This window comes from Aptenodytes patagonicus, chromosome 2, assembly GCF_965638725.1.
Source record: "Aptenodytes patagonicus chromosome 2, bAptPat1.pri.cur, whole genome shotgun sequence".
Classification (NCBI taxonomy): Eukaryota; Metazoa; Chordata; class Aves; order Sphenisciformes; family Spheniscidae; genus Aptenodytes; species Aptenodytes patagonicus.
This window is the reverse complement of record NC_134950.1, coordinates 48,360,285-48,379,260: the sequence shown is the minus strand read 5'-3', so window position 1 is coordinate 48,379,260 and position 18,976 is coordinate 48,360,285. Positions and strand designations below refer to the sequence as shown.

General features: G+C 38.4%; 1 protein-coding gene across 3 annotated transcripts in view; it reads left to right on the top strand.

Annotated features, from left to right (window-relative positions):
* Positions 1 to 18,976, top strand: part of ASXL3 (ASXL transcriptional regulator 3) — a 136,031-nt gene that overhangs the window by 78,429 nt on the left and 38,626 nt on the right. For 2 of the 3 annotated variants that reach the window (XM_076329772.1, XM_076329770.1), the window contains 3 exons: positions 10,999 to 11,116; positions 12,043 to 12,162; positions 16,753 to 16,916. In XM_076329772.1, coding sequence (XP_076185887.1) covers positions 10,999 to 11,116; positions 12,043 to 12,162; positions 16,753 to 16,916 — 402 coding nt within the window. Of the gene's footprint in view, positions 1 to 2,635; positions 2,964 to 10,998; positions 11,117 to 12,042; positions 12,163 to 16,752; positions 16,917 to 18,976 lie in introns of those variants that run through there. The other variant, XM_076329771.1, reaches the window with a different exon arrangement.

Below are 18,976 nucleotides of genomic sequence, written 5' to 3'. Positions count from 1 at the left end.
TCTCCACTGTTTATCTACTTATTAACCACTCTAGTCACATGTAATTCTCTTTAAAGTGTTGTATGCTGGATTTACATATGATTTGATTTTTAATGAATTTTAGAGATATATTCCTGGGTTTAGTTTGCAAAGAGCAATCTCACATTTCCTTGTAACAGCCTGTTTTTTAGGATGGTCTCATGAATAAAATTAGTCACAACACTGCATTTCTTGAGCTATGCTAGGAACTTGGAGGAAAGGGCATTTTCTGAGCCCTGGCTCTTGGTCTTGATTTCTCTCAGGTAGCAGTGGATCTGGGGTACTTTGCATGGGCTAAGGAGGTTTGCAGTTGCAGTGGACTTTCACAAGGTCTGTGTCACAGTTCAGACCTTATCTTCTCACCTTTCAAAGGCCGGGCTGCCATTTTCGTCTGGAAAGCTTCACCACCTTCTGTAGTGTCCTTGTTGGGAGAAAGGTTTTGAGTGTTTTACCACTGAGTGTGTTTCATGCTGCTTTTTCGTTTTTGAGGGAGTTTCAGTTTTGCCCTTGTATAGTATCTGAGTGTAACGTCCAACAAAATAGTTCCCATTCCTGAGGGTTTAGACAAATGAGTCTGTCGTGTAGAGCTGCCTTTTATGCTTGGCTTTCTGATGCCAGATTTTACAGATTTCTGTTTCCCTTTTGCTGTTGGAAGTGCTTGGGTATGTGTGCCCAGCTGTTGCTGATCTAGTACCTTTGAAAAGAAGGTTTATTGCATGCTGTCACATGCTGATTTCCTATCAGTACTGATCAGTTCCATACTGATTTACCTCATTTTCACACTCGAGAGTTTTGGCATGCAGACCCATGTAAGGACCTCTTCCTGGGAAAGTACTGAACTACATCTGCATCTGCTAGCAATGGTACATGGTCACACTACTGTGTGAATTATTCTTGCTCTGGACAAGGCTAACTCAAGTACGGACATCAAGTCATGGCACAGTATCTACCATGCTCCTCTCTGGTCCAGTTTCTGTTCCATTGACTTGAGGTGATACTTTTTTTGGAAGTCTTCGCTATGTACAGATTTGTCTGTATCTATCAAGATGTTCTTGGAACATTTCTCGGAAGAAACGATCATACCTGCAAACTGGCCTCACATAGGTAACACTGAGCATGTGTGAATATCCAGGACATTGAGGTGGTATTAGTGTCTGTTGGACTCTGATAGCCAAGTATAAGAGCACCTTGTCCATCAGTGTACCAGTTGTTTCCTGGGGCAGTACCAAGAGAGGATAAAGAACTTGAAGATGCACTATAACGATGTCTGGGATGATAGTAGACCTCCCAGACATGGAAGAAAATCCTGCCTCACTTTTGGCACTTTGGAATCAGCACCAAGAAGGGTACCCATAAATTTTCTGTTGGGAGAAGAGAAGGATACTCCATTCAGACTCAGGATCTGAATACAGACCAGGACATGTCTGAGACTGTGCTGGGCATCCAGATCTCTTTGTAGAGACAGAAACTCCAGAGACAGCAGCCAAGTGGGTTTGGGAGGAGAGAAGCTCAGGAAATAAGGGAATCTACACAAGGTATGTTACTGCCATGGTTTGTTTTGTTTTTCTTAACTTTGGGCTTTGTCTGCATGCTTGGTGGCTGGGTTCATATATGTGCCACTATTTTATTCATAAAGTGGGTAGATGTAGGTTTTTTATGGAGAAGGAAGGCACCCATCCATGTGATTTGTTCTTATAGTAGAAGTGGCAACTCCACATCCCTTTTTTTCCAGTGGATGCTGTCAGGCCCCAAGCATTAAGAGAGCTATGGGGAAGTTATGGTTTGGCTCGTGTTGCTTCTGAATTATAGGACGTTAGACCTGTACAGCTCCCAGTAACATTTCAGCCTGACTTTTCTAGCACAACTGTAATTATTATTAGAAATCAACCTACACCCTGAAGCAACAAGAGACTAAATTTCAGAGCAGAATGGTGAACAGTGTAATTTAGCCCTGATATACCCAAATTCACAGGACTAGTTTAACAAGATTTCTTTGTTTGTTTGTTTTATAAGGACACAGGTGTCCAAGTGCCTAGGTTGGCACTGACGGTAGAATCCTGATCTACCTTGATGCTGGTGTGGATTTGCTTTCCTGTCTTCAGCTCAGGCACGCTGCTTATCTTGCTTTGAGAGAAGAACAAGAGCAAACTCACCAGTCTTGCACCCTCCACACTCATTCTGTTAGGACTTCCTTCCTTGACTACAGCCAGATGCAGGTTATCTTGAAGCATTTTGCTGTCCGTAGAAAGTAATCCAGTATGAGTCTGTCTGTGGTGTCTATCCTTTGACTCATTTGAGCAACTACTCACTCACACGTTCTGATATAAGCCTGATATATTTGCCTGCCCTCCTTTCCCTTCCTCGCCCCCAAAGAAACAAAGGTGACAGAGGAGATCATTATCGTTATGTCCTTATCACTTAGAGTTTGAGCACAGGGTGTCTTCCTGAAAGGCTCTGAAAATCCACTGTGAACTGAGAGGTATTTTTTGTACTGAATTCCTCAGTATAGAGAGTTTGCTGCAGTTTGTCAGTGTCTCTGTTAACTATTTTCCTATGTTTCATTTCAGATGCTACAAATTTACCAAAGGCACAGTTGGAGAATTCTGGCTCCCTAGCTGAAGCATTTGATCAGATGTCTGGCAACATAAGTGATGATTCTTGACAAATTTTCCAGTCAACAAATGGAAAACAAGGAAAACATGTTGCTTTTTGACTTCTAGAGAGACATGGGAAGGGACAGTGGAATTTACAAAATGCATTCAGGAAAATGGAAGTTTGAAGATGATAAACTAAACTGATTTTCTGATTGCCAAGACAAGTCTAGGGAAGAGGACAGAGAAACTATGGCAGGGAGACTGCATAATGGGGAAAAGAAGCTGGAAGAGCAAGAGTTCCAGCAGGAGCTCTTCAGGGAGTACATGCATTGCCCGAAGGCAGGCTGCACGGTATGTCCCTCTAAAGGTCCCTATGCATGGGCAGCATGTACCAGCTGCTCAACACAGTGCTTTGGTAAGAGGCAAGACAATGTTTATGAGACTTTCTTCTGGGTCATCCCCCTGGTCCTCAGCCCTTACCTGTGATGGAAAGAAAGGGACAGCAATCCACACAATCCCTGAATTCTTTTTGTACCGCTTTCTAGTAACTAGCTCCCAGTTGCTGGGGCATTCTGCTTGTTTGTTTTTCCTCTGGGGTTGTTTGCATAGCATGCTTTTTGCAGCTCTTCTGCATGTTTTCTGTTTTAATAAATGTGTTTTCCAGAATTTCTTACTCTGAGAAATAACTAAGAAGAATTTTAAAGCAACTTTAGAACAGTACATGTTGAAGTGTAGTTGCCCCTCTACCTCACTGTAGGACAGTGTCTCTCATTTAAAGTATGTCCTGGCATAAGCATTACCTTTGGTTAAATCTACCACTGCTACGTAGCAGAATCTCCTTCCCAAACATAGGTCGAAAGTGCTCTCTTTGTTCTGTTCTGTAGATGCAGTTGCTTGTCCCAAGTCTCAGACAGTCAATCTGATGATAGTGGCCTAGTTCTAAGCCTTGCACTTGTCTGGGGAACTATTTAAGATTAATTGGTCATTGCTACTGTATTAATGACAAATATCATCACTGGAGATGAGAGTCCCAGTCAAGCTTTTCCAGTGATTTTAGATGATTTTTCCATATAGTGGCAGTGCGTGTCTAAGTGAATATCTTCTTCTGGGCCATATGAAAAGAACAGCTTTTGATTTGAATAGTTTATAACATGAAATTATACCCAGGTAAAAATGAATCATGCCTTGATTTTGAAGTGCATCCTAGAAATAGTTGTCCTTTTCAGGGAAAGACAGGAGTTGGAACAGCTCACAACTCTTCAGAGCTCTAGGAAGCCTCCTACAAAATGCTGACAAGCAGTTATCTACAAATGCTGTTCCAGGAGCTGTTGGGTAGGTCCCCAGAAGGCTGTGTGCTCAGGGTGTGTGGGCATGTGGCAGAACCCAGACTGAAACAGGATGTCTAGCAGAAAGGCATTACGCTGTAACTGCTTACACTGGTGCAATGTAAATTGGTGCACCTGTTTTCTGAGAGGTAATATGACAAGATTTTTTATCTGGAGAATGGTAGTCTAGCCCTGAAGCCCCCACTGTATGCTTTGGACCCTGTGCAGAGTATGTTTGCAAATTTGACCTAATGGAAAATGTTGATTACTGTTTCAAGATTTTGTATTGACATTGCTATCTTTAGTTTGTTTTTAAACTTCTTTCTACAAACTGTTGCCTTACCTATATGTGCTTTGTTGTGCCAAGAAACAGATTTCCCCATAAAGCACTTTTCAGCTGATAGATATTATTAGTTTAATACTACATGAACAATTTTAAAAAAACCCAACACTCTTCTCTTTGGAAAAAAGTGCCACAGAGCCAATGCATATGCCATCATCATTCGCATTCATGTGCAAGTCAGAACAGACGTTGAACACATCACATGGATTTTTGTCCTTCTCTTGTTTCTGTGGTTGGGAAAGCAACAAAAATGTTTATTTTGCAGTCTGTCATGATCTGCAGCAACTGTAGCTGTGAATGCATTATTGTAATCCTATAGAAGATAGTGCTGGCTTGCAGGTGTACAGACACGCACATAAATACACACATCTCTCTGTCTCTGCACCACAAATGTCCAAGCACTTTAGTTCAATGTTGGTTAATATACAGATGAATGTTCAGTTGTTAATGTATACTGTAGTTGTACAGAAAGACCCTGACCACTACTGGGACCTAAAGAACAAATATGCAGCAAGAAATTATTTTTGTTGCAAATACAGATACAAGTGTCACAGGGTAGGAGCATGGCATGGGACAAGAATAGATGCTTATTCAAGAAGTTATTAGCAGAGTTTGAAAATAAACTCTACGTCTCCAAACTTCCAGCCTGGTGTTCTGCCACTACTCTTGGAAATACTACTATATGGAAAATATCTTATCTCCAAATGATCGGTTGTGTACACTTGGCACCACTACTGTTATGGTAGGTGTACAAGTCTGGTTGGAAGTAAATTAATTTGCTCTATGCTTTGGAAATGGCACTTTGTACTTTGTAGCTGTTTCCGTAGGACATCTTTATTATTCTTTTAATCTTATGTTTACATGCTTATAACTGAGTACTTTTAATGTATGTTTAATATAAGAAATAGTGGCATCCTGAAAATAATAATGTGTTTATTCTTCATGATTTGTGGTGCTTACTGTTTTATTTTAACTGCTCTGTGTATCCATGAAACAGGTTGCCACTGAGAATTTTTAATTTAATAGAGACATGGGAATTAAAGGCTGTCTTAATTTTACTAACAAAATGAGGGTGAGAGAGAGGACAAAGACTGAATTTTATGGTGGTGTTAAGTGAATCAGTGATAAACTATAAATCTGTTTCATCTTTGCCAATTTGGGAACCATGACCATGATGTAGAGTTGTTATTTATTTTGTGCGATAGACTTCTCAGTGTATCGTAGCTCGTGTTTTTCACATGGCAGAACGGAAGAATTCCGTAGCTTTACATTTCTGATCCATAATGTGTGAAATTTCAAAGGTTATGTTTCATGATACGAGTTTCAGAATGTAGACTTGACATTTATGGAACAAATAGAAATCTGGGATGATGTTGCTTAATGCAACCAAGTGTTAAATATCTTTGTTGTTAATAACTTAATTTTTAACATTCTCAGCATGTCATGCATTTAAGCTCAAATGAAAGTGGTTTTCTGCATTAATGGTTTATCTGTATGCTGCATTTTTTCATTCTGAGTTGAAAAGATGTGGGAAAGAAAAATAATAAAAAAATATCCCAAGCAGCAGTAAAATCAGAGCATAGAGCTTGACATTTTGCTTCTGGTGCTTTTTTGGGGATGTATTTTTCCCCTCTCTCCAGTTCCCTTTTAGTTTATATTGTTTCCTTTCATTCCTACTTCAAAGACGACTTTATTAGTTTTTACTGAGGAGAGTCAACCATTTTGTCACATGGGTGAAGAAGTCTTTCCTGTGTTAAGATCAACTAAATATTAAATGATTATTCTTAAGAACAGATAATAGCATTCATGAAACCTCCAACACACTACTTGCTATACTCCAGCAGGGGCATAAACTCCCCAAACAAGAGAAGGAGACTCGCTCTTGTCACCTCTTTATAAAACCTGCTTGGAATTAGAAGATCACTGTTAATTGCATGGTTTTTTTCTTTTGTCATCTATCTTCAGAGTTTGTGTTCTCTTAATACTCATGTTATTTTGAGTTCTTTGGATGAAAATGGATTGATAGGTTACTTAAAGATTTTGGCAATAAAAGTAATTTCATTAAACAAATTAATTATGCCAAGTCCTGTATAATGACCGTGGCAGTGTTATTCAACAGATGGTCACAGGTTCATTTTTATGAATGGGAATATTGGGAATTCTCCATACTCATTATGTGCGAGAGATTCACAGATGTCCTTTGCAAATCTGCTTGTGAAAGGCTGGATGTAAGTACTATATTTTGGTGGTGATTTTAAGAGAGCTTTTAATGTTTAACTTGTATACCACATGAACTTTCATTGTCTTTCTCTCCTTTTTTATTTATGTGCTGTACAGATAGAATGGTAGTAATGTTTTACAGAATACTTCAACAGTGATCAGTTCTAGGAATTTAAAACTTGCAGCTTTTTTAACTCAAGCATTTAGCACAAAGTGATTGAATACATTTGAAATGTAAACATAGAGTCTCATTAAAGAAAAATATACTTTATGTAAGCTATCATATGTGCTATATGTGTTTCTCTCTCACTTTCCATAGTAAAAATGACACCTTATCATTTGGTAGATATGGTAGATAGATCTTGCAGTTCTATAGGAAGTGCAGCTAGGACATTATATATCTCTAAATATGGATGAGATGCAAAAGGCTGTGTCAGTAAAAGATGCCAATGTAGTTTGTGTTAGTTACTGTTTCTGTATCTACAGTGAGATCTGGAACCATTTTTCTTTGGAATAAGTTATAAAATTCTTCATTTTCCTCAGGCCTAGTCACAAATTTGACTCCTCTACTTTGTGTTTATTCCCTTCACCAGAAGAGCCAAAAGTAGAGATTTATTTGGTCGTGGTCACTAGGAAAGCACTAAATTAGCTTGGTGCACTAAAAGCTCAATATAGCAAAGCATTTGGTGTATGTTTCACTTTGAGTAATCCCATTGACTTCCCAGCTAAGTAGAATTAATCTTGGGATACAAGATTCTTGTCTTATCCTACAGTAGTCTTGTGTCCTAAAATTAATATCCCTCAGGGTAAGTGTAGAGAAGTTATATATTTGTCCTCAGCAGAAGACTGCACAGAGTGGCCTTGGTTTATACTTAACTCCTTCTAGTGTTTGGCTTTACTAGTAACTAGGCATCAGTCAGCAATTTCTCCCTCTGCTGGGTTGCTCCTAGTGTTGTCTTGCAAAGACTTGTCTATCCAAAATTTGAGACCCTGCAGCTTTAAATTCAAAGGAGAATTTAACACAAAATTGTTGTGATTAGCTGGGAATAATATGTCCCACTAAGCAGGATGACTGAGCAAAATCTCCGCCATCTCTTTACTCTGTAAATCAAATGTTAGATTATTTACTTGATACTTTTGTACCCTCCTCCCCTGCCTCATATCTTTCCTTTGACAAATGAAAAGATAGAGAGGCATGGGGAAGATTATTCGTCTATTCTCTGGGCACAGCATAATTCATTGGCACTTTGTGTTAAAACTTTGACTTAGATTTTGATGTCCACATGGTTTTAATTTTTTTTCCATTCCACAACCTGTCTTTCAGGTGTCCACATGTGTGTAGCTTTACTGTCAGCTTGAGTCATCCCGTAGAGACTGATTTCCAAACTTAACTATGGGCCCTGCATCATGATCGGTTCCTTGCGTTTTGTAACTGGAGGAGATGGGGGAGGGACTGTCAGTGAAACAATGAATGTTAGGGAAAAAGAAACCCTGAAAAGCAAATTTGTGTCAAAGGGAAATGGTGTCTTTAAGGTTTGTGGTTGATCCTCACATGTTGAGGTGCTTAGCCTGTGCTCAGAAGTGGGCTATGCCTCAAAGTGAATAGTTCTGGTAGCAATGTTTGCCTGCTCCCAGCTGTGTTCTCCTGTGGCTCTGAGTGTCCGGGGAGTGCTGGGATGAGCCATGCTGTCTTGCATTAGTGCTCTGTGAGCGTGGGGTGGCCTGTGCTTCTTGGAAGTGCCAGATCAGTTCCATAAATATGTGCTTAAGGTCCGCAAGTGGCCTTCCTGTAACATAAAAGAAGGTAAGTGGTGTGCCTGACAAAGATTGGGTACCTCTGCCCTTGCTCCAGCAGCACGTGTGTCAGCTAAGGTGTACAAATGCTACCTACCTGTCATCGATGGAGGATACACTGCTGCTTATTTTCTCTCATTTGTGGGCGTTCAGTCTAAAGCATTGAAAATCAACTGTGAGGCTTTACAAAGAATCTACCTTTGTCACAGCGGCTGTATAAATCATTAAAATGGTATTTCCTTATGGATGCTGGCAACAAGGCTATGATCCCTGGTAGAGGTGGAAATTGTCTTGAAAGGTCAGGCTGGAGGAGAAAATGGGTCATCGTTTGGGCTCTTACTCATTTGTCTAGGGAGGATGACACAGAGCATGAATATTTCTTCTCTTTGCTCTTCATCAGGCAAATCAGGCTGTGGGGCACAACAATACAAAGTCTGGGTTGGTATATTGGTATGCTGTTAGCGCAGAAGTTGGCTGTCTTTTCAGTTAATTTTTAGTGGGCTATTTGTTACTGTCTCAGTGGTGTTACTATTAAATAAGGATCACCTGGTTTGACACTTAGCTTGGCAGGACTGTGCACTGAGGGTCATTTTTGGAATTTTGGGGCATTTTTGAGAAATGTTTTGGAATTTTCTGTCCACAAGTCTGGCTGTGCTTGCTCAATACCAGTAGGAATTTTCTGTCTCCAAAATGTGTGAAGTATAGGCTGTTCTTCACGGCTTTCTGCTTGCTGCTTTGGTTCAGTGCAGATCTGACCAGCTTCCTCTCTTTGTTTGATTTCAAGTGTTCTAATTTTCTTTTTATTGCACAGTGCTTATGTGTCTTTTAAGAAGTGTACTATAAAAGGGGTTATTTTTTATGTGTGGCTTGATGTATTTTATGTTGTGTAGTGTGTTATTTAGAGGAATAGAGTGATATCGATTTTTTTTCAGAGATTTTTTTTTTATTTAGCTGTGTGAACATTTTGGAAAGATATTACAGATTAATTGAAGTTACAGACTTAAACCTTATAAGGCATCAATCATTCATGCTCATAAACCTACAGGGATAATGTTCCTTGTTGATATAGTATTACTTTAATAAATCCCCCCCCAACATCATAACACAACTCTGTCATGGTTTAACCCCAGTCGGCAACCAAGCACCACACAGCTGCTCACTCACCCTCTCCCTGACCCGGTGGGATGGGGGAGAGAATCGGAAGAGCAAAAGTAAGAAAACTCGTGGGTGGAGATAAGAACAGTTTAATAATTGAAATAATAATAATAATAATAATAATAATAATAATAATAATAATAATAATAATAATAATATTGTAATGAAAAGTGTGTGAGAGAGAGAGAGAGACAAAAACCCAGTGAAAGAAAAAAAACAAGTGATGCAACCGTGCACCACCTGCTGACTGACGCCCAGTCAGTCCCCGAGCAGTGATCGCTGCCCCCCGGCCAACTGACCCCAGCTTATATACTGAGCATGATGTCATATGGTATGGAATATCCCAGTTTGAGTCAGCTGTCCTGGCTATACTCCCTCCAAGCTTCTTGTGCACCTCCTCGCTGGCAGAGTATGGGAAGCTGACAAGTCCTTGACTTAGTGTAAACACTGCTTAGCAACAACTAAAACATTAGCGTGTTATCAACATTATTCTCATGCTCAATCCAAGACACAGCACTGTACCAGCTATTAGGAAGAAAATTAACTCTATCCCAGCCGAAACCAGGAGAAAATCACAGTTATAAAAAGCGAGTGCACAGTAAGATTGCAGAAAAATAGACAGGAGGATAGGAGAGATCTGTATTAAGCCCAGCCCATTCTGATGAATTCCAGAATTTTAATGCTTGCAAAGGTATTAATTGGCAAGTATCCATATTTGTATGTTTTAAGATCTTTTGAATCAGATATCATTTTCCATATAAAACAGTCTGACAGGTATTTCCTATTTCTAATCTTTAAATATTTTGTATTACATTATCAACCCTGTATTTGATCCATTTATGAAACACAAAGCACTCCCATTTGTAGAGATTTATTCTTGTATCATTTTTCCCCAGATTTGCCAGAACACCATCATGTTCGTGTTCTGAAGGTTAATGCCCAAAGTCAAGCAGACAGAAGCCAAGTGCTGCAAGGTTTCCAAGATTAGGACTGATTCCCTTCACAAAAATAAATGATTCCTGCCATGTTCAGTGATTTTGTGCAGCACTACTCACGGCTGAGTGAGTGCATCAATACTGTAGTCCTTACATGCTGTACATACTGATGACACTCTGTGTTAACTTGATTGACTGAGCAGTATACTGGAGAGGATGCACCTGTGAGAGATGTGCAGACATATATATTTTTATTCTGGTTTTGAAACATTTATTTTACATTTTTTTTACTTGGAAGTCTTAGTTTCACATTCCATGGGTTATCATGTTGTGCTGTTAAGGTAGAGCAAACGGTTACGTGCTGCTTTGTTGTCAAAACTGTATTGGAAAATGATCTAAGATGCATCTTCTTTCTCTTTATAACCAAAAGCCTGATTTTATATTTTAAAGAAAAATGACATAAAGGGGACGAGTGTGAAGTCTGGCAAGTCAGTAGCTATGTAAATTATGCTTATTTTAAGAGATTCAGTTTAATGGTAGAGAAATGTCTCATGTAATTCACTTATAAGCATTATTTTTTGTTACATTTTTATGTTTTGTTATCGTTTTTGTAGGCTTTAAGACAACAGCAGAAAAGAAGAAATGGAGTCTCAATGATGGTAAACAAGACTGTTCCTCGTGTTGTTTTGACACCATTAAAGGTGTCTGATGAGCAGTCGGATTCACCTTCAGGTAAATAGCTAAAGGACCATTTGCAAGATCAGCTCTAGTCACAGAGCCTTCCTCTGAATCAGCTGTGTAGCATACAGAATTTGGAACTGCTGAAATAATATTTCCACTTGGTGGCTTTGTTTAACGTCTTTATTTCTTTATCAAATCTGGTGTCTCAAGGATGGAGATTTTTCTTTAATAAAGAACTGAAGGCACACAGTAAAATGACAATTGGTAATAGCAGCAGATTTAAAGGAATGCAAAGTAACATTTTGTTTGGCTCTGGAACTCTAATGGAGGACCACATGCTGGTATTCAATGCCATAAAAAGGGGAGGGGGGAAAAAAAAGGCAAGCTTCTCTTTGAATGTGAATTTGTGTCTCAGTTCTGTATTGCAATACTCGGATCCTTTTGTTAGCTTTTCTTCCTCTGGTACCATGCTTATCACTGCAGCATAACCTTGACCTTTAGTTCTGGTGGTTAAGTTGCTTCATTTTAAGAGATTTCTATGTCTGTGTTTAACACAAATTGACAATTGTATTTCCAGGCATCTCTCTTCTATAAATGTTTCTTCACAAAGAAATTATCTTTTTTTGCCTTTAGATTGCTTTACTGCCCCATAACTTGAGGTTAAAATATTTTTAAAGATATCTCTTGGGCATTATAGGAAAACATTATTTTTATTAGATCAGTGAACATTTTTATTGACTGCAGTGTTCAGTAAACTTTAGTTTTCAGCACTTAATTGATTTATTGAGCTTTTACTTCCATTTCCTCTGATGATGAGGAATTGTATTGTGACCAGAAAGGTGTATTGCCTTTCAGCAAGTAGATGTCAATTTTTTTTAAATCCTATTTCTGTTTTGTTTACAGTGTAGCGGGTGCTGGGGGGATTGTTGGTACAAGTGCATCAGTATCATGTTTGGGGCGTTTTATTTTTTCCTAAGGATCTGAATCTAAAAATGGTGAAGCAGATGGTTCTGATAAAGAGATGAAACATGGGCAAAAGTCTCCAACTGGAAAACAAACAAGTCAGCACTTAAAGAGGTTAAAAAAATCTGGTTTAGGTGAGTAGGAGTAAAAGAAATATCTTACTTGTTATTGTAATACTGATATTTTTCTAAACTCTGTGTTCTCTTTAGAAGTTTTATTTTTTTGGGTTTATCTGTCCCTTTTTCAAACTCAGCAGCTGACCCTTTCTCAAGAAGGCATCTTTCTTTCTGGCTACCTGGAAAATCCATGGGCAATTTTTTTTCCCCCAGAATGCTTTTCTGTAGTAGGTTTTTAAAGTTTGACAAACCTAAGCAACTGCAGGCAGAGAGGTCATTTAGCAATTAGCTTCTGATTGCTGCATTATGATTTTTTGGGGGATGGGGGCGAGGTGTAGCAAATATTCTTTCTTCCTGGTAAGTTTGCTTGTAAATAGATATGCATTTATTCCCAAAGATAATAACATCTTTGCTTACATACCTGCCCCATTAGAAGTTTTTTCTCATTTCTTCATTTGCATTATTCCATGTCATATAGAGATTTGGCATATCATTTTTCGTTGATTCGCTGTCTTTGGTTGATTTGTTCTTCAGCTGGATCCTTAGTTATTTTGAAGCTACATCTCTTGAGGTGGTAGATACAGTTTCTAGTTTTATTTTCTGTGTTTTTTAGCAAGATTCATGGATGATGATCTGTAATTAATGAAGAATTTTCTCTGAAGAGATGCTAAGAGTAAATTCTCAGTAGCTCCATGTGATAGGCAGATTTTCCTGCTCTGCATGAAATATAATTGGAAATGTTCCCTAAGGAGCAGAAAATGTAGTGTTCACTAAGACTCTTGTCTCGGCTAAAGTAAAGTAGAATAATTACATAACTGTTTCTTTATCTTTACAGAGGACTTTTTGCATTCAGCAGACTGCTGAATCATTTAGAGAAGTATTTTGCAATGTGGCCATACTGGAAAAGTTAGCAAACAAGCTTTTTGTAGTGGCTGGATCATCCTAAAAATTATTTAATGTCCGTCTTTGTGGTGATAAGATTGTTCTTCTCTATTAATGATCCGGCCTAGTCCTATTGTTATATATAACGATTCTGTAAAATAGCTTGAAGGTACTTTAGTTCCTAAATATCATAGGCTGGTTGTTAAATATGCTATTGCCAGTTCCTGGTGAACTGTTTCCTGCGAGCCTTATTGTATCACAGCCTCCCATGAAAGTGTACTTTGGTTGAAACCAAATATGATCTTTCTGCAGATTATTCATCAGTCTCAGATGGATAGCTAGTTCTCTACATTGATCAAATGGCATTATTCAAAACCAAAAATATTCCCTCAGTATTACAACTTTTGCTATGCAAAGATACCTTCAATTTTAGATGATTTCCTGTAACTTTTCTCTACATTTAAGACTGAGATACATAATTTGATGTATACATTCCTCCCCATCCCCAGATATTTCATCAGCTATTGGCCGATGATACCAAATGTAGAGTGAATTCATTAGATTTTTTTGTGGATTTTAGAAAAAATCCTCTGGCCTTTTGGGACACCACACTTGGAATGCGGGGAACTTTGTGTAAGGTTTAAGGGTTTCTGTTCTTGTACCTGTTGAAATGTTTCTCTTATGACATAGTATTTCTTCGGATACTGATAGAACAGTTGTTGAGCATCTTTGAGAATAGGTCCAGTGTCCTATGTAGCGCACGATTCAGTTTCAGGCATTGTTTGATTGTCTGAAACTCTGCTGATCTGCCCGACATTCACTGCGTGTTGTGTTTGGTAGACTTTCTGAGTTCCCATTAAATACGATTACTTTTTCCCCTTTTAGTTAACTGATTCTGCCGACTATGTGATTTCTGTCCTTTTCCTATTTTGATTTTTATACTTTGATGTAGAACCATGGTGCTCTCATCCTTGTCATAGTTAATTCTCTATGTAGGAGATTAATCTCTTCTTTTCCAAGGCTGTAAGCTTGAGTTTCTCTCTCATCTTCCAGGTTCTATTTCTGATCTGGGCAGTGATCCCCCCAAACTCTGGTAGCAGCTATATAAGGATTCAAAATGTCTTTCTCTGTGGAAAACAATATAAAAAACATTGGCATGTGTTTTGTCATAAACTCCTCTCAGACTTAGGATTAGCTATGCAGTAGTGGCATACTCTTGTCGTATTCCACAGAACTACTACTTTCCATGCTACTCCCAAATAGTTTGCTAAATCTGATTACAAATTTGGCATCTGCAGTAAAGGTCCTACATTAGCCATAGGAAGGGTGCAGGAGAGAGAATTTGTTGTTCTTCTGAAAAATTTTGTTTTTTTAAAGTATGGTTGTGCTGGGCATCCACAGTGAGCTACTGACCTATCATCCTAGGAATAATATACATATTTCTTCCACAAGTTGATAAAACCTCCATAGTAGCCTGTAAGCAGTTGCAGGTCAAATAAATCAGAAAGTGTGTGACCCAGGCACACAGAATTAGGTTTGACTTTCTGATGCTGTCTTGGGCTTTTCACACTATTGAAATACCTGCCACTGAAGGATGTTACTGACTTTGCAGTCATATATCTTGTTTTAGTTTGGATCATCTCTATGTGTATGTCTTTCCATACGATATGAAGCATTAGCTGGGGAAAATGTTACTCCAATTTGGAGTCACTTAGAAGATGGGGGTGTGTATTCTGTATTGATTAAAGAAAAGGGTATACATACAGGCATTAAAATCGGATACATCGTACTACTTCCGTTACGCTTGGGGACTGCGTTCTTTTTGCATTTACATTTAGTGGGTGGAACAGATGGTGAGGACAGTTTATTGTGATGCATTCATGAAAATGAGCACTTCTTCCATACAATTGTCCTTTATAACAGGGCATTCATTTGTTTGTAATGGAGTCTTTGCTGTACTGAAGTACAGTATGTTAGAAATATGTGTTGGAAAAGGTTATCTTGTGCTGAGTGCAAAGTAATCCTTGTCTCATTCAGTTAGTATTGTCTGCTGAAAAGTAAAAGGAAATTGCAAGAATGTTTGTGGGAGGCTGTGGCTGAAGGGGGGCTTTTAGAATTTACAAATCTGCTGCATTTTCTTTCATTTGTACATTTTGTGGGTGATGTTATAGCCTTTCAGGGGAGACCACTATAGGCCTTCCAAGAAATCTAAAGCATAATTGCATTATTTTTATTAATGTTACTGTTAAGTAGTTTGCAGCATTTGAGAAGTTCCTAATAATCAGTATGCCCAAATTCCCCCATTTGTAAAATATATTTATTCTTCTTAATGTGTCAGTTGTAATCCTTGCTCAGAAGTCCTATGTGAATGCCAAATGCCATCATTGCTCATAGCAGTGGAATATTCTTTTCAATTGCTTTTTTAGAGATTCTGCTGGAATTTGTGTATGATTTTGTTAAGAATGCCTTTTGTAGCATCTTTGAAATATTTGAAAGCACAACAGACCAAAACCTGGAGGAGTTTCCTGGGAGGGGTTAGAAGCTTTTGAGTTTTTCCAGCTACCTGGATTCCCCACTTCTTCCGTTTCCGTACTGAGTATCGTAATGTGTTAGGACTGAGAGGAAAAAAGGGTTGTAGCAATATGTATATACCCTGAAGCAGGTAGCAGTAATTGCTCTTTAAGGAGCTTTAAAAAGTACCTTTAAATATTATCCTAGAAATAATAACAAAATGAGACCAGATGGGACCTCCAGTGGTCATCGAATTTGTTCATCAGTCATAGGGCAAAATCAGTTATACACCTGTCATTTCTTACAGGTATTTGTCTAACATATTCTTAAAGATTTTCACTGATGGAGACTGTAATGCCTCCTTATGGATCTAATCCAGTGTCTCCTTGTCCTTGGTGGTTGAAAACTCTCTTTTCCCAGTATCTTAACAGAAATATTTCTTACTGTGCAAGAGTTTAAGCTCGTTAACTTTGCTATCCACTGTGGACAGTAAGAAGACATTGTTCTTTACCCCTGTGCATCAGCCATTTATGTATTTCCCCTTCCCTTTGCTGAGTCTTTATCTTACTCATTCCTGGGTTCATATTTTTCCTCACAGACCCTGTTTTCTAAACCTCTGATAATTCCTGCTGCTGCCTTCTGTGTGTTGATCATTTTAGATCACAGGTTCTTATGAAAATTCTGAAAAATGCATGTTTTCAGACACTAGTTTAACACGTTAAATATTCTCATCTCTATGATCACTATCTATTCACACAGGTAGTTTTTAGCAGGTGCTATGGGACAAGTTACGTAGGCCATAGTGCACTGCAGATGCAGAGCATGGCGAAAGAGAAGCTCTCCGTAATGATTGATTCACATCAGCCTCGTCAAGCAGCCTTTTGCTTGGAAATAGATGCTTATAGTTATGTTGATGACATGACAGGAGAATTTTCAGCTGCTGCTGAGCTGAGTTGGTCTCCTGAGCTGGAAGTAAGAATATGTCAGCTATGATGTTGACTGGAACGTGGATCCTGTAAGAACTCAAGAGACAAATACAGGGAATATAAAAGAAGCTGTTAAGACACCTAGAAAAGGCTGTGTTACCCTTCTCAGAGTACCGTTTCTCTGGAGCTTACTGTATTATACAATAAAAGCTAAAAACTTAAAAAGAAGAATTGTTCTTACTCTCTTCCTTTATTTATGTTTAAAGTTATTTCTGTTTATTTACTCCAGGACATTTGAAATGGACCAAAGCTGAGGATATTGACATAGAAACACCAGGATCTATTCTAGTGAACACTAACCTGAGGGCTTTAATAAATAAACACACCTTTGCTTCTTTACCTCAGCATTTTCAACAATACCTCCTGCTTTTGCTTCCAGAAGTAGACAGGCAGGTAAGTAGCATCGTGCAATATTTCTTTCTTTAATGAGACTTTTTTACAGTGTGTTTGCATAGGCTGATTTGATTGACTAGGAATTGTTCCAGGAAAGAATAAGAAGAAAATTTCCATACTTTCTTAGCTAAACCTGTTAGATGTAGAATGACTGTAAAGTTTATCTAAGCGTCAACCAGCTCCTGTTTCCTTCCTTTCTGAAAACTGTGCAGCTCCCTGATTTGTCTAAATGGAAACCGGCCAGCAGATCTTCTGAACTTGCCAAATCTCTTAATTAGCTTTTCTACCTATGGTGCTGAAGATAAACTTCTCATCTTCAAGACTTTATTTGCGTTGAGTCTCTTTTCATCTGTGATGATCTTCCTGGGCACTCTGCCAGCAATGTCCACGTCAATATTAGTTCTGTTAGTTTCTTCTCCTCCTCACCTTTTACGCATGCCTACGTATGCATCTGCTCAGCTCCAGTGCACTGAATCCATTCATTCGCACCTTTTGTGAGGAAGTTCTTGTTCAGAGCTCACGGCTGTAGGCTCATATGGGTTGTTAATCACTTCTGTCGAGGAGAATGATTTGGGGAGTAACAGGGTGGAAATAAAAGTTCAACTTCATGTTGTTTCCTAAAATGTTTGGTCCTTCCTGCATTTGTTGGTCAGATTGCAGGCTTCTTAGAGCAAGAAAAAATCTTGCCAGCATGTCTAGCAGTTAAAATAGCAAAGAGAGCCCAAAACAATTTCATTTACGCACTTGCCTCACTTCCGGATTTAAACAGTCTTACCAATTTCAGTGGGGAATGCTCAAGTACTTAATTCAGACACATTAACTTACCCAAATAGGGCATTATATTTTTTGCAGATGGTCAGTATCCCTCTTTTTATGTAATAACTAGAGAATGCAGGTCACTTAAATGACTGATTAAAACCTGCATCTTAAATCAGTATGTTAAATGCCATGGTTTCATTTCTTAAACTGTTAGTAGTGTCTACCACAGTAACACAGGGGAAAGCAGTGCAATATGAGACAAAAAGAGAAAGAAAAATTGTATTGATGTACATTTACTCAGCCTCTTATCAAATTAGATACTGTATGTTGTGGACTAAAATTATGCATTTTGATAATGGAATATTTGAAAAAGAATTAAAACCAGAGCCATAGGAGAAACAGCGTACATATATTTATTCTCAAGCTCCCACAAGGCAGACGAAGTCAGTATTGACAAATTTTAAGAGAACCTTTTTCCCTGCTGTAAAACAGATTTTAACTTAGTGCCCAGCAAATATTTTCCTGATCGTTTTGATTTTATTTTCTCTTTCTAGTTAATTTACCAGAAGAGATTAAAAAAACCAATCTGCTAGGTAAAATCATATTTTCTCTCCAACCATCAAAGATCCCAGTGTTCATTAATTACATTTCAAGTACAGGGGCCTTATTTAGAAGTTTCTTACTTTAAAATTTATTTTTTAAAAATGGAGCCTCTAGAACTGACAAGCCATTTACCTTCTTATCAGGGTTCTTACAGCAGAGTTTTTGGCAAGAAAGTCAAGAGAATATTTGTTGAATTTAATCATACCTCACTAGTTAAAAGCAATGCATTTCTTTTTAATTTTTATTTCAGAAAGCGTTCACATAATGCATACCTTGCAGGTGTTATTTCAAAGGCCCAATACTACATAACTGGCCACTTACTTCGCAGGTGATCTAGTCACAAAAAAGCAGTTGTCATGAGACATTTACAGGTGTCCTTCTGTCTGTCATCTTCTCACAGCGTTCTGTGGGTTTGTGTAGCATACCATGTTTTAACGTGCGTTTGGAAGGCAGGAGTCTCCATTCATCTCTAGCAGATTAATGGAAACGTCTGGCCTCTAAGTGTGACAGTTTGAGGATTGTTTTCTGGTGGGGAGTGAAACAGCCCTGAATCCTCACTTTGCGGAGGACTTAGTAGAGAAAGAATTGCATCCCTTTTCTTGATATCTGAGAATACGTCCTTTGCTATGCCTAAAGAGTAGCATCCCAGATATGGACTGATGAAAGCAATTGAACTGATATTCTTTTCCTTCCTGTGG